Source organism: Delphinus delphis, chromosome 17 (genome assembly GCF_949987515.2).
Source record: "Delphinus delphis chromosome 17, mDelDel1.2, whole genome shotgun sequence".
In the NCBI taxonomy this organism is placed as follows: domain Eukaryota; kingdom Metazoa; phylum Chordata; class Mammalia; order Artiodactyla; family Delphinidae; genus Delphinus; species Delphinus delphis.
The window spans coordinates 11,624,147-11,638,664 of NC_082699.1; the positions used below are offsets into that span (position 1 = coordinate 11,624,147).

General features: G+C 38.8%; 1 protein-coding gene across 1 annotated transcript in view; it reads right to left on the bottom strand.

The window, feature by feature from the left end:
• Positions 1 to 14,212, bottom strand: part of PDE7A (phosphodiesterase 7A) — a 114,243-nt gene extending 100,031 nt beyond the window's left edge. Inside the window, exon 1 of the mRNA XM_059994707.1 lies at positions 13,640 to 14,212. Within this exon, the coding sequence (XP_059850690.1) occupies positions 13,640 to 13,777 (138 nt within the window). The 5' untranslated portion in view covers positions 13,778 to 14,212. The remainder of the gene's footprint in view (positions 1 to 13,639) is intronic.
• Positions 14,213 to 14,518: the final 306 nt, after the last annotated feature.

Genomic DNA, 14,518 nt, shown 5'->3' on the forward strand with positions numbered 1-14,518 from the left:
ATTTATGTAGAAAAATCGGAAAAAAACAGACAAAAAACCTCCTGGAACTAATGAGCTATTACAGCTAGATTGCTGGGTACAAGGGTAATATACAAAGTCAATCGCTTTCCTATATACCAGCAATGAACAACTGCAATTTAAAATTAAAAACACAATTCCATTTACATTAGCACCCCACAAAATGAAATATTTAGGTATAAATGTGTACAAGATATATAGGAGGAAAACTACAAAACTTGGATGAACCAAATCTAACAACTAAATAAATGGAGAGACATTCCACGTTCATGGATAGGAAGACTCAATATTGTCAAAATGTCAGTTCTTCACAACATGATCTACAGATTCAATGGAATCCCAATCAAAAATCCCAGCAAGTTATCTTTTTTTTGGGGGGGTGGGGGGGCTGCGCCATGAGGCATGTGGGATCTTAGTTCCCCAACCAGGAATCAAACCCAGGCCCTCAGCAGTGAGAACACAGAGTCCTAACCACTGGACTGCCAGGAAATTCCCCCAGCAAGTTATCTTGGGGGATATCAACAAACTGCTCCTAAAGTTTATATGGAGAGGCAAAAATCTGAGAATAGCCAACTCAATATTGAAGAAGAAGACCAAAGTCAGAGGGCTAACACTACCCGACTTCCAGACTTACTATGAAGCTACAATAATCTAGAGAGTGTGGTACTGATGAAAGAACAGACAAATAGATCAATGGAACAGAATGGAGAGCCCAGAAATAGAGCCACAGAAGTACAGTTAATTGATCTTTGACAACAGAACAAAGATAGTCTGGAGCAAAGATAGTCTCTTTAACAAATGGTGCTGGAACAACAGGACATCCTCATGCGAAAATGAATCTAGATACAGACTTTACACTCTTCACAAAAATTAACCCAAAACGTAGATAACTAATAAGAACCTACTGTATAGCTCAGGGAACTCTATTTGATGCTCTGTGGTGACCTAAATGGGAAGGAAACTCAAAAAAGAGGAGATATGTGTACACGTATAGCTGATTCACTTTGGTGTACAGGTGAAACTAACACAACACTGAAAAACAACTATACTCCAATAAATTTTTAAAAATTAACCCAAAACGAATCATAGACCTGAATGATAGACCTGAAACTATAGAACTCTTAGAAGAAAACACAGGAAAAAATCTAGATGACCTTGGGTATGGTGATGACTTTTTAGATACAGCACCAAAGACACAGTCCACCAAAAAAAAAAAAAAATTGAAACTGATAAGCTGAAACTTCTGCTCTACAAAAGACAATGTCAAGAGAATGAGAAGACAAGACATGCACTGGGAGAAAATATTTGCAAAGGAGACATCTAATAAAGGCCTATTATCCAAAATGTATAAAGAACTCTTAAAATTCAACAATAAGAAAACAACTCAATTAAAAATGGGCCAAAGACCTTTAAGAGACACTTCACTGAAGAAGGTATACAGATAGCAAAAAGCATGTGAAAAGATGTCATCAGGGAAATGCAAATTAAAACAATGAGCTATCACTACATACTTATTAGAATGGCTAAAATCCAGACCACTGAGAATACTAAATGTTGGTGATGATGTGGAACAACAGGAATTTTCATTCACTGCTGGTGGGAACGCAAAGAGGTACAGCCACTTTGAAGATAGTTTGGTGTTTTCTTACAAAACTAAATATACTTTTACCCATATGATCCTACAATCACACTCCTTTGGTATTTACCCAAAGGAGTTGAAAACTTATGTCCACACAAAAATCCAGCAGATGTTTGTAGCAGCATTATTCACGGTGCCAAAACCTGGAAGCCAGTTAAGATGTCCTTCAGTAGATGAATGGATAAATAAACTGTGATACATCCAGACAATGAAATAGTATTCAGTGCTAAAAAGAAATGAGTTACCAAGCCATGAAAAAACAAGGAGGAACCTTAAATGCACATTCCGAAGTGAAAGATGCCATCCTGAAGGCAGAGGACTGTATGAATCCAATTATGTGACATTCTGGAGAAGGGAAAACTAGAGAGAGAGTAAAAACATTCAGTGGTTGTTGGGAACTGAGGGGTAGGGATAATTAGGTGGAGCACAGAGGATTTTTAGGGTAGTGAAAATTCTCTGTATGACACTATACTGATGGATACATTTCATTATACATTTGTCCAAGCTCACAGACTGTATAACACCAAGAGTGAACCCTAATGTATATACATAGTATGGAATTTGCATGATTATATCAATTTAGGTTCATCAGTTGTAACAAGTGTAGCACTTTGTTGGGGGGGAAGTTGATCATGGCGGAGGCTAAGCATGTGTAGGGACAGGAGGTACATGGAAAATCTCTTGACATTCCTCTTAATTTTACTGTGAAACTAAAACTGCTCTTAAAAAAAAGTTCGCTTTTCACAATAACTTCATTGTTTTTCTTAAAATATACGTGCACTATGAAGAATTCAAGCAAAAAGTAAAATGAAGTAAAAAAAAAAAAATTCTACCACTCACCCTTTCATACATAGTAAACACATAAAAGGTTTAGAGAGTGAGCTCTTTGTATATCAAGAATATGCTTTTATTTGCTAAAATTCTTTTATTCCCTAAAGTGGAAAAAAAAGTTTTATTCTTAAGTTAATTTTTAAAATACAGGTGAAATATGTGTTCCTTTTAAAAAGGTTATTCCTGCTGAGTTATACATAAATCACATTTTAACAAATATCTTCCTAACAGGCCCAATACACTTTCAGTAATGGTTTTGCTTTATCTGACTATATTTTAAGCAGAAGTAACTCAGACATTTTAAAAATTGAGTGTGTTTGTCCTTTAACTTGTTCAAATAATCACTGGTCTATCAGCAAATGCTACTCAAAGGAATAATGTTCAGTAAAGAAAGACTGCTACTTATGGAAATCCTATAAATCAATCCTTTTATAAGGAAGTAGGGGTATAGTGAGAAAAGCAACAGATTAAAAGTTGGAAGAACTAAGTTTACAGCTTTAATTTTTCCACTTTCTAATTGTGTGATCTTGGAGAAATCCTGACCTTTCTGAGTCTCGACAACCAAATCTTCAAACTGTTGAAGATAAATTACTTATAAGGTCTCTTTCAAGCAGTAATATTCTGATTCCATTCCTAAAGAAGGCCTAAAATGATTAAGTATGGAGATCCAGGATTATGAGCAAACAAAATCAGGAAAAAAAAAAAAAGCACCTGATGCGTAAGGTATTATTTCTGTATGCCTATGGAGAACAGTAAAATACAGCAACAAGGTAATAAGGTGAAATACAGTAAACAGTGGTCTACAAACTGGGTCATGCATACATACCCTGAGGAGCACCTGGGCATGGAAAGTTTCAAGGGAATTGATTTCTAGGTCTTCAACTTCCATATGTACAATTTTCTAAAACTATTCTACTGACACGTCAGTTTTCATTTACCTCCTCTCCCCTTTCACCTCTCCTCTTCTGCCCTACATAAATCTCTACAAGTCCTGAAACTTACTGTGGAGCTGGGGCCTAACAACAGCTGAGGAGCCAAAAGGAGAGTTTCAAATATTAATGCTGAAAAAGGTAATTGCTCTCCAGACTGGGTATCAAATTTTTTTCAAATCAAATGGTCACCAGCTCCTATTTCCATGAAAATGGAAGGAGAACCAAATCCATTTGCTACTCGAGAAAGCCTTAAAAGTATTTTTGATTGTGGATCACTTTGCTGTCAACTCAAAAGAATGGGTGATACTGCTAAAATAAAGCACTTTTTATTACCATCTACTAAATTTGTGGACAAGATTTCTCAATACTTTAAAGTAAAAAAGGAAGAGAATCGGTGCAGAACCTCATCTTTTCTAATAATACTTATAAATGGATAAAATAGATTTCTAAATGATTTAAAATAAACAAAATGCATTTCCAATGAAATTTTTACTATTTAATACTTATTAAATTTAATAACTCACATGTTGTTTTGATTGTCTACTGGTTATCATTGTATTGGTAACTCAATCCAAAATATATCTGACACAGCCTTACAGACACAGGAAATTTCAAATGTTTTAAATTATAACTGTTTTTGCATAGAACTCAGAAGAACTGGGTGACGCTGCTTAAGTACTTTCTATTTCCATCTACTAAATTAATGAATGAATTTACTTTTGTTGTAGAAAAGTATGACACTGTGATTGATAAAACGCTTTCAAATATAAAAGAATACATTAGGATAAGAATATGTAGAGACTGTCAAACAGAAATGAGTTCAAAGAGAAAAATAAGGAATGTAAAGATTCTGTTAAAATTAAGAGCTTGCTCACATTTTATTAAAACAGATCATGGGCATATCAAATTTTAAAAATTCCCCTGGATGTATTTAAAACTGTGATTTAAATAATACACCAAAATCTACATCATTTACAAATACACTTGGAAGAAAAATTCTAGATATGTAAGAAGGTATCCAGTTTTTTGTGGGTTTTCTCCCCTAGTTTTTCAAAGGGATATGTGAGCAAAAAATGTTTGAAAATCCTTGTAGTAGAAGTCAAAATATGTCATTAGTCTTAACCTTCGTCCTAAGATACTGCCTACTGGACATCCCAACTGGAGGGCTCCCAGACACTTGAACTCAACATATTTAAAAAGTAAACTTATAATGTACTCCACCACCCTCCCCCAATCCTCCACACACATACACAAAAGAGGAAAAGAAAAAAAAATAAAACCTGCCTCTTCTTCCTTTTGTATTTTTATTACTAGCTTCATGATCTACCTGGTCTCCTAAATTTAAAAGGTGAAGTTTTTTGTTTGTTTTTAACCTCTCAAATCAAATCAGTTCCGAGGACCTAACTCCTGACCTCCTATCTCTATTTCTTCCACCACTGCCACTGTTCAAGATCTCTTCACGCGCTATCATCAAACAGCTCTCCTTTAAAACAATAACTATACTTAAATTTACTTCCCAACATCTCCCATGGAGAGTGAAGCTACTTTATCATTATCAGAGCTATACAAAAATACCTGTCATGTATACAGCTGAGTTACGCCAAGAATTATAGAATCATGAGGTCAGACAGAACCAGAAAAGTCAAACCCCTTGACAAGAACCTCATCCAAGTATCTTTCGGGAATTTTTAATCTCATGAGGCAGTGTACTTCCTCTCTGGACATCTCTGTCAGAGATCTGGGCCCAAATACAACTTGTTTGACTTTTTCTAGGATTATTGTAGTTAAAACGGAGATTCATGTTAAAAGAAGAACACGTAAAATTACACAAAATTCTAAACAAAAAGTTAAAAATTGCTTATAATTTCAGCATCCACAGATGGCTTCTGTTAGCATTTTGGGATATATATTGGCTTTTTTTCCTTCTGCAATCATGCACAGTATGTGAATATGTATATATTTTGTGATTTATTTTTAAACAAAATCGGGATAAATCTGTAAATACCCTGAGGATTTTTTTTGTTTGTTTGCTAGCTTAATGTTGTAAGCAATTCTTCATGCAATTAAATATTCTTCAAATTCTTCCAAGTATTTTAGTGGGCACACAATACAGAAATAGTAGAAAATACTAAAATTTATTTAGCCATTTGTGAACTATTTACACTATACATACTTTAAATTCTTCAATGCATTTTAGTGGTCACACAATATAAAAATAAATACCATATACTCACAATAAGAAATACTATAGTAAACCATTTATAAATTATTTGTTTTCAATTTTTCAGTGATAAATACATGATGAATATCCTTGAAGATCATTAATCTTCATCTACATTTCTAGTTATCTGCTCAGGACAGATACCCAAAAGTAAATTATCAGGCAAAAGTATTAATTATTTTATTCAATTGCCAAATTACTTTTCAGAAAACGTAAAACAATTAGACTCCTACCAGCATTACGTGAGTATAATCTTCAAGCTATACACTTATTTTTTTTAAATTTGCCAATCTGAAAGCAAAAATCAGTATCATTCTTTTAACCTGCATTTCTTTTATTACTAGTGTGCTTAAACACAAGATCTCCCTTTCTATTTCTATTGTTTCTACCTATTGGTACTTATCTACCCTCTGAGGTAACATCCTTTTTCCACGCAGTAAGAGGAAGTAGAAGAGAATGCATGGGCTTTAGGGTCAGAATGACCCAGAGTTTAATCCATTTCCAGTACCTAGTTGTGTGGCCTTGGACAAGTGACAACTTTAAGCTTGGATCTCTTCCTGTGTATTAGCAACTGACCTCACAAAGTAGGAAAAGGGTATAGCAGTCAAGAACATACAACCAATCAAAACCTAAATTAATCCTCTTCTCCTCCCTCTCATTCACACAGCAATCCTTCAAATACTGGAAGACAGCAATGCTCCACCATCTCTCACCAAGCATTCCCCACCTCCATTCCCACCCCCGCTGGCCCAAAACCTGAGTCTTTTTTCTCCAGACTAAATGTCTCCAATTTCTTCAGTCACCTGTCAAACGATACAGTTTTCAAATCACCTCATGACCCTGGTCACTATCTTCAGAGTCTGAGTTAGCGTAATCATCTCCTCCTAGAACATGGCATCTAGAATAAAATATTCCAGATATGGTTTGAAAAGACCAGAGCGAAGGTTATCATTTCAAATAATCGTCTCAAATCATCAAATTTGTTTTCTTTATCAAGATCCATGAACCAACAAAATCTATAATCCGTAAACCTAAAAGTCTAACTATATTCCACTCACCTTCTCCAATGAGGGAGACCAGTTTGAAAGTAAGAGTGTGGAACATGACAGGCTCTTCTCCAAGACCTTGCCTGATGCCTCAGACAAGCGATTTAACTTGCCTGTAAGCTCAGTTTACTTACTTCTTGGTAAAAGTGGGATTTAATGTCTCCAAGCTCAGTTTACTCACTCCTTGGTGAAAATGAGAGTACTGCCAATTATCTCATAAAGCAATCTTTTGTAAAGATTAAAAACATCAATTACAGTATCTGGCATGTAGAAGGTCCTCAATAAATGGAAACCAATAATTATAATTAATATTGAAGCAAGACTACTGCATCTTTATGAAGCACTGTTTACCAAGTACTTTACATGGTCCTGAGCTAGAGTTTGGTCTACTCAAAACTTCGAGAAACAGAGTAGGTTTTGCCAAAATTTAGTTATCTGATTAATAATTTTTCTTCCCCAAATTATGCCCTGCCTTTGCCCTCTCCTCCCTCTAGCCATCATCTTCAGAAAACGAAGAGCCATCCCTACCAGCAGGTGGAGGCATGGAGCAATAATCCAAAATTCCTACTCAAAATTATAAGCAAGAGATTCTCTGATGACAGCCACAGGATCAGCAGCACAGATCCCTTCAGAAGGCTTCCTGCCAGCAGCCAAAATGAAGCCCCACAAGCTTAGAAGGCTCATGTACAAATATAGCTTTTATTCCTTTCCCCACATACTGACCGCATGAACACTTACACCTGAATGCAACCATGCAAAAAGTATCATTTACTTGTGAATAACCTTTTGAAAGGCATATTTGGCAACAATGTAAAAATTAACGGTCTACCTTATTTTCAGGCAAGAACAGGCCATTTAAATATGGAAGAGAATATACACTTAATTTTCTCTCAATTCAAAATAATCATAAGATATGAGCAATCTGTAGCCAGAAAAAAATATTTTGAGTTGTTTTTAAATTAGAAGATTAAAGATTAATTGTTGAAGTTTTCTGGAGTGGCCAAAGGGAATGTAAGAATGTCCAAAAAACTTCCACTAAAGATATTGAGTCAAGAGACTTCTAACAAAATTAGAAAGATTTTATAGCCACACAACAAATGTGATACACACAGTCTTTAGTACAGAAAAAGAAAAAAATTAAATTCATTAAGAAGATCTGCATGCAATGAGGGTTCTTTATCATCTAAATTTCCTAGGTGTTTTTATGACTATTAATGATCCCAGACAAAAACTGAGTTAAGCTAAACTCTGTCGTTTCTCTTTCTTCAGCTCTCTTCTTCCAAGCCTGTCTCTATATCCATCCCCAGAAAAGAAGTCAATTCTTTAAAACTGCTGTAATCCTTTCTGAAAAAAGAAAAAAGGAATAAAGAGAGGAAGGGAGGGAAGGAGGGAAGAGGAAAGGAAGAGTTGAAATTTACACTGAAGTGTTAGCAGAAGTCTTATCAAACTGCCTCCAACAGAATGGACAGTACATCCCTCTCCCTCTTTCCACCCAAAGTGGGCGCCCTAATCTTCCTAACTCCTGCAAAGAGCTTAATATTTTACCTCTCACAGGACATTTGTGTTTAAAAAAATTTTTTTGAGTAGACAGTATGTACAACTGACAGAACTCTAGGCATTGCAACAAAGCACCAAAATCTGGACATAGGTCTAAAACCTCTCAATTCACATCCCACAGACTACACGTATTCCTGATGACAACTTATAAACCAGTAATTTGAACACCCTACTCCACAATCAAATCTGCAGTCCAAATACACTATAAATTTACATTAATATTATGTTTGAGCATGTTTTTTGAAATATAGTATAAATACATATTTGTTCTGAAGTATAAGCCAAAATACGGTAGTACTGAATTTAAATCAAAATACGAAGTATTTCTGAAAATAGAAAAATGAAACCAAGGTCCCAACCAAAGGAGTGTCTTGGGAGTGGGCAGGGAGGAAGGTGTCAGGAACAGAATCACTCCCCTGTTCACCACTGTTCACACAACCCCTGTACTGGCTTCTGAACGCAGGCTTGTGAAAAGGCAACAACTATGCTAACAATATTTGAAATGATGCAATTTACAAACTGATATTAGATATATAAGAGCCTCCATAAATAAGCACAGGATATGCAAATGAAATGTCACAAAAGAGGTAATGCAAATGTACAAAAAACAGTCGAGAAACTGTACACCCTTACTGCAAGTGAAAACAAACTCGGTGTACCATAGCACATCTACTGAAGCAGTAAAACGTTTATATAAATGTTTATAAAATATTTATAAAATGGTTATTTAACATATAAGTATTACAGTTTAATACTATGTGATTGGAGATGAAAGAGATATGCTCATTCATCTTTGCACTGTAAAAGAAGAGAGAATTCTAGAAAGCCAGAAAGTGTTCCTACCTCTCGACCCAATCTAGTGCTTCCACTCTAAGGACTTTATCAAATTTGCATGAAGGTATTAAATGAAGTTTTGCAGCCAACAGCAACAACCTGAAAGTAGCTCTCATGTTCCGCATCCGGAGAACGTGCTACGGACAGATCAACATGACATCACTACTAACCATCATTAAGCACACTACACACCTGCTCTGCCAATACAGTAGCCACTAGCCATATGGAGCTATTTAAACAAAACTGTATTTAAAATTCAATCCCTCAGTCAAAACTAGTCATATTTCAAGGGCTCACCTAGCTATATGGCTAGTGACTATTATCTTAGGTACTGCAGAGAACATTTCCATCATCGCAAAAACTTCTTTTGATGGTGCTTTTTGATCTACATAGCTACCTGCGCCTCCCCTCTCTTCCTCCCCTACATGCACCCATTTACTGAGAAACATCTTCTGAACCTTCAGGCCTTAGCCTAAGGCTCAACTACCACGTGAGGCTTCTCCTGATTTACCCAGGAAATTTAGGTATACCTTCTTGTAGTCTCATTAGAGCTTGATAACCCCAGTACAAAAATTATGTCATATATAAGCATACCATTTTCCCCACCACAATCCTGTAAAAGCTTTTTCAAGGAGAAACCAACCAACTTTTATCCAAGGGGCTCTGAACTGTTCTGGCACATACAGGACCTCGATAATTTGTTATATTCTTAGAACGTTACCAAAGACACCAGAGATGTGGACTGTGAATACAGGTGAAAAATGTTTATGAATAAGGAAGGCAATGCTTCAAAGAAAAACTTGGTTAGGTTGGCAGGCTCACAAGTGATTTTTTTTTTAAACTACTAATTCTTTACATTTTCTCAGCACCTAACACAAGGAGCCTTGTTCACAGAGGTGTTCAGTAAATATTTGTGGAATAGTTTCTGGATTAAAAAAAAAAAGACACCAAGAATGAACCCTGTGGTAAACTATGGACTCTGGGTGATACTGATGTGTTAGGGAGGTTCATGTACTGCTCATGTAGGAGATACTGATGATGGGGAAGCTACGCATGTTCCAGGTGAGAGAAATCTCTGCATGTTCCACTCAATAGTGCTGTGAATCTAAAACTGCTCTAAAAAATCAAATCTATTTAAAAAAAAAGATACAGATGCTAAATTAGAAATCAAATTTAGATTATTATGGTATTAAAAGCATATGTTTACATGTTAGATCCCCAAATTTTGTTCAATAATAATACGTATCATAGATTTATGTTAAATTTTAAAAATTAAACCTCAGCTTTCTAACCCAAATAAGATTTGTTTCCATTGTATAGAAAATCTGACTGAAATCATCCCAGGTGCGGTGTTTTGGCATGCTATCAATACACTAGCTCAACTTCCATGCTTAATAAGCACCTACCTATGCAAAGCACTGTGGCCACAGTGGTGAACAAGATAATTTCTGCTCTCACAATATTTTTTTCCAAATAAGAAACGTATTTTGCAAGATAAATGTTTTTATACTCAACTATCAACAACAGATATCCCCAAAATGGTGAAAACAATCAACAACCATCTTCTATTATCCTTATTTTTCCAATAATTAAAAAAATTGTATTAACCATTTGAGAAAGTAGTACATGACCTGATTTAAAACAAAAAGTTAATGCTTCATTTACCTGGCATCCTTGGGAGACTTGGTGCTCCACATAAATGAATCTTCCAGATAACTCGGGCTTGTCCATTTAAACATCAACACTTAAAATGTTTGGCATGGAGGTTTTTTTTTTTTAAAACAGCACAAATCTTTCAACTTTTAAAAACAGACTCCATTAAATGTTATTTTGACTAATGTCAAAAACATAACTGTGTTGTATAACACTCAAGATGCCAAACTTTATGTCCTTTTTACAAGTTTTTGGCTTTGAAGAGCGTTTCTTCTGACCCCGAGCTTTGGGTGCGTCAGCTGTCAACTTTTGCTGCTATCAGTATGAACCTGACTCTAGCAGCCTCCCATCCCCCTTCAAATTTGCTGCTACTTGGAAAACAAGTTCGTCAGAATTTTGCCTAAAACACACTGGCTTTGAGAGGATCTCCAAATCTACTTTGGTCGCTCAGAGTGTTCGCTTACTTCCTGAATCTGTTAAAGTCTGGAGAGCCAAGTCTTGGATAAAAGAGTTACCGCTTTACCTGGATGAAAGTCCTTTCGTTGATGTCCTATTTTCAACTGATGCTCAGTCAGAGATAAAACTTAAAACTTCATTAGCCATTCACTCATTCAACCAATATTACTAAGTCCCTACTAAGAACTGGGCTCCCATATTACAATGAAAATGGAAAAGACTGCTAGTTGAGAACATATTTTAAAATACAAGTACTCTAATATAAATAACTGTTCTACTAGTGCCTAAGGAAAAAAAAAAAAAGAAAAACAGATTTCTTAAAGTCTTTTAAATGAAACTACAAAACCACCCAAACTTTTTATAATTCCTTTAACTTAAGACTTAGAAACTGAAGATTCAAGGGTAAAGAAAGCTTTTGATTTAACCAAATATTTACTTTATACAGCTCTGAATAAGATTCCAAGATTTTCTATCTCTTTTTCAGTCTATTACAAATTCCCATCTGGCCCTAAAGAAATCACTATGACATATGTTTTAGTATTAAATGATAATCAAAGTCTTGATAATGATAAATATACCCATTCAGCATCATGGTAAGTTTACTGTCATTTTAATACTGTGCACCGCTAATTTGAAAAAAGTGTTAGTTCAGGAAAACTTCTGTCCAAGTTTTCAGAAGTTCCTATACACTTCACTTTGGGGTACAAAAAATTTCTTTTAAGTTTTAATAGTAAGTATGGTGTGGCTATACAATATTTGCTTTATCTGCCAATCATATTTTTAAAATTCCATTACCCATTTAAATCTAAGGCTAGGAAATGAGTCAAGAAGGAATGGAGCTTAAAGTTGGTCTCTGTGGATTAATTAAGACATCAGGTAAACTCCCTGGCATCAGCCTTACTTGTTTTAACTCCCTTGGAATCTCCCATCTCATTCATTTTCTCCTTGGGGAGCACAAGTAACTTTATTCACATTTTATAATTTTACAAATGAGTACTGATTGCCTTGATTATTTAGACTGAACCGGAAATGGGTATTAGTCATGTGCTGCTGATATAAGAAATGAAAAAGTTACTACCGTTAAAAACCTTTTTAATGCATTAGTATCTCTTCAGTATTAAATGTGGAACCTGAAAATGCTTTAAGCAGTACTGTAAAGGCAGATCACGGACCTAACTTTAAAAGTAATTATGTAGCATTATTTTTAGATGTCACTTAATATTATAGTAATCTTTACAAGTTGACTCTGACCTCATTAGCATACCACCTTGTCCTGCTAAAGAAGTCTGATTTTAAATAAAAACAATTCACAGAGAAACCCAAATATAGGCTACTGCTCTCTCTCTACAAACAATTTAGGCAAAGAAGCAAATGGCAAATATTTACTGGACACACCTACTGTAAGTAAATCTCTATCGGGTGCTATCCACATTACCAGTAAAACCCAAAAGAAATACAGACCGGGCTCAAGATATTTACAATATAATAGGAGAAAAACATATACCCCCATAAAAGACGCTAATATTAATCAACAGGAAAAATAAATATACGTGATTTAAAAAGTGATCGTGAACATGTGACGCTCTGGCAGCAGAAATGGAGGGCACTCACTCAGTTCAAATGTAAACAAAACAAAATTCTTTTAACCTCCCTATTTTAAATCCGGCAATCAAAATCAGCCAGAAGTAGAAGCTGGCCAACAGCATCACCACAGAAAAAAACAAAACACGAAATTCTCAGGAGCAACCGGTATTGGCCCATTCAAAACAAAGTCTTCCTGGGAGTGCTCCAACAGTAGTTTTTCTCTTAAAACCTCCTTATCAAATTAAAAACAAAACTGGTTCCTGGCTATCAACTTTACGAAAACCGAAGCTTCGAGGAAGCACTCTGGAGACCGATACCACTTAGGGTCCATTCACATCATCGAAGGAGTCGGGGAGAAGAGCAACCGGGAATCGGCCTATTGTTCGGAGGGCCGCAGGACCGTCCGAGCACCGCAGGGCGCGCGGGAGCTGCGGGAGGCGAGGCGCGCACCCAGCACAGGTGTGTGGGCGTGAGGGTGGCCAGGTGTGCCCAGGGCCACCGCCGACGAAGAGAGTCCCAACTTCCAGACCGAGACGTCGAGAAAGGGAGGAAAACGAAGTCATTCCTGAGTCTTAAGCCGCTGAGCACGGAGGGGGGCGGGCCTGGGAAGGGTCTGCAGGGCTCCCAGAGCCCACCCGGGTCCAGGCTTGAGCAGGCCGGGGGGCTGAAGCCCCGAGGGTCAAGGAAAAGGCTCCCGAATCGAGGGGCCAGACTAGGAATCCCCGAACAATGGGCAGTAGTGGATCTGGGGTGAACGGCGAGGACTGGGGAGTAGGGGTCGCGGAGGTGAAGCCAGGTGGGAGGGGGGTAACAACAGAGAAGCCCCCAGGCGTGGGCCCCCAGTGGCTGCGGCGGCGGCGGCGCTTACCTGTGATAGCTGCCGGGGATTGGGGCAGCCGAAGAGCGCGGAGCTGGAGCTGAAGCTGATGGCCCCTCGGCGGCTGAGGACGTGCTGGGGGACCGGCCTGTCCAGGGGCAGCACCGGCAGCTGGTAACATACTTCCATTGAATACGCCCGCCCTGCCCCCGCGCGGCGCCCGCCCTGCCGCGGCCGCCGGCCCCTGCGCTGGGAAGGGGCCGCGGCTCGGGGGCGCCGGGCCGAGGCGGGGGCAGGGCGGGCGGGCGTCGACCCCTGGCGGGGAAGCCGCGCTCACGCCTCCCCCACCCCAACACTCCACCCGGGTTGCCGGCGGTAAGGCGCTGCGGCGGCCGCAGCGACGGTTACGAAGAGCAGCGCGCTCCCGGCTCCGGGGTGCAAGCGGGGGCAGCACGAGCCAAGTCGGCGGGGGAACCCCGGCGCCGCCAGGCTCTTCGGCCGAGAGGAGAGGGTCCGGGGCCAGCGGCGCAGGAGCGGAGCAAGGACAGAGCAAAGCGGTGCAAGAAAAGACTACTGGAGCCAGCGGCGAGACTCAGGGCGCGCGGGGCTCGGGTGCAGCCACCAGCTCCGGCCGCCGCCGCCGCGGTCCTGCCCCTCCCCTCCCCTCCCCCGGAGCCTGACTTCACTCCGCCGCCAGCGCGAGCCCGGCGTAATTCACACTTTGCAGCCGCGGACCCTGGGCCAACCACCGCCGCCGCCACCGTGACGTCACGACGCTGCGCCGCAGGCCCCGCGCCGCCGCAGCGTCCAGGGAGACCGGCTAGCAGTGGAGGGGTTGAGCCGCCCTCCTCCTGTGCCGCACCTTGGAGCTCAGTCACAGTCCTCTCCCGCTTCACGCTGCCCTCCTCCCCCACCAATCCTCGTCTTGCA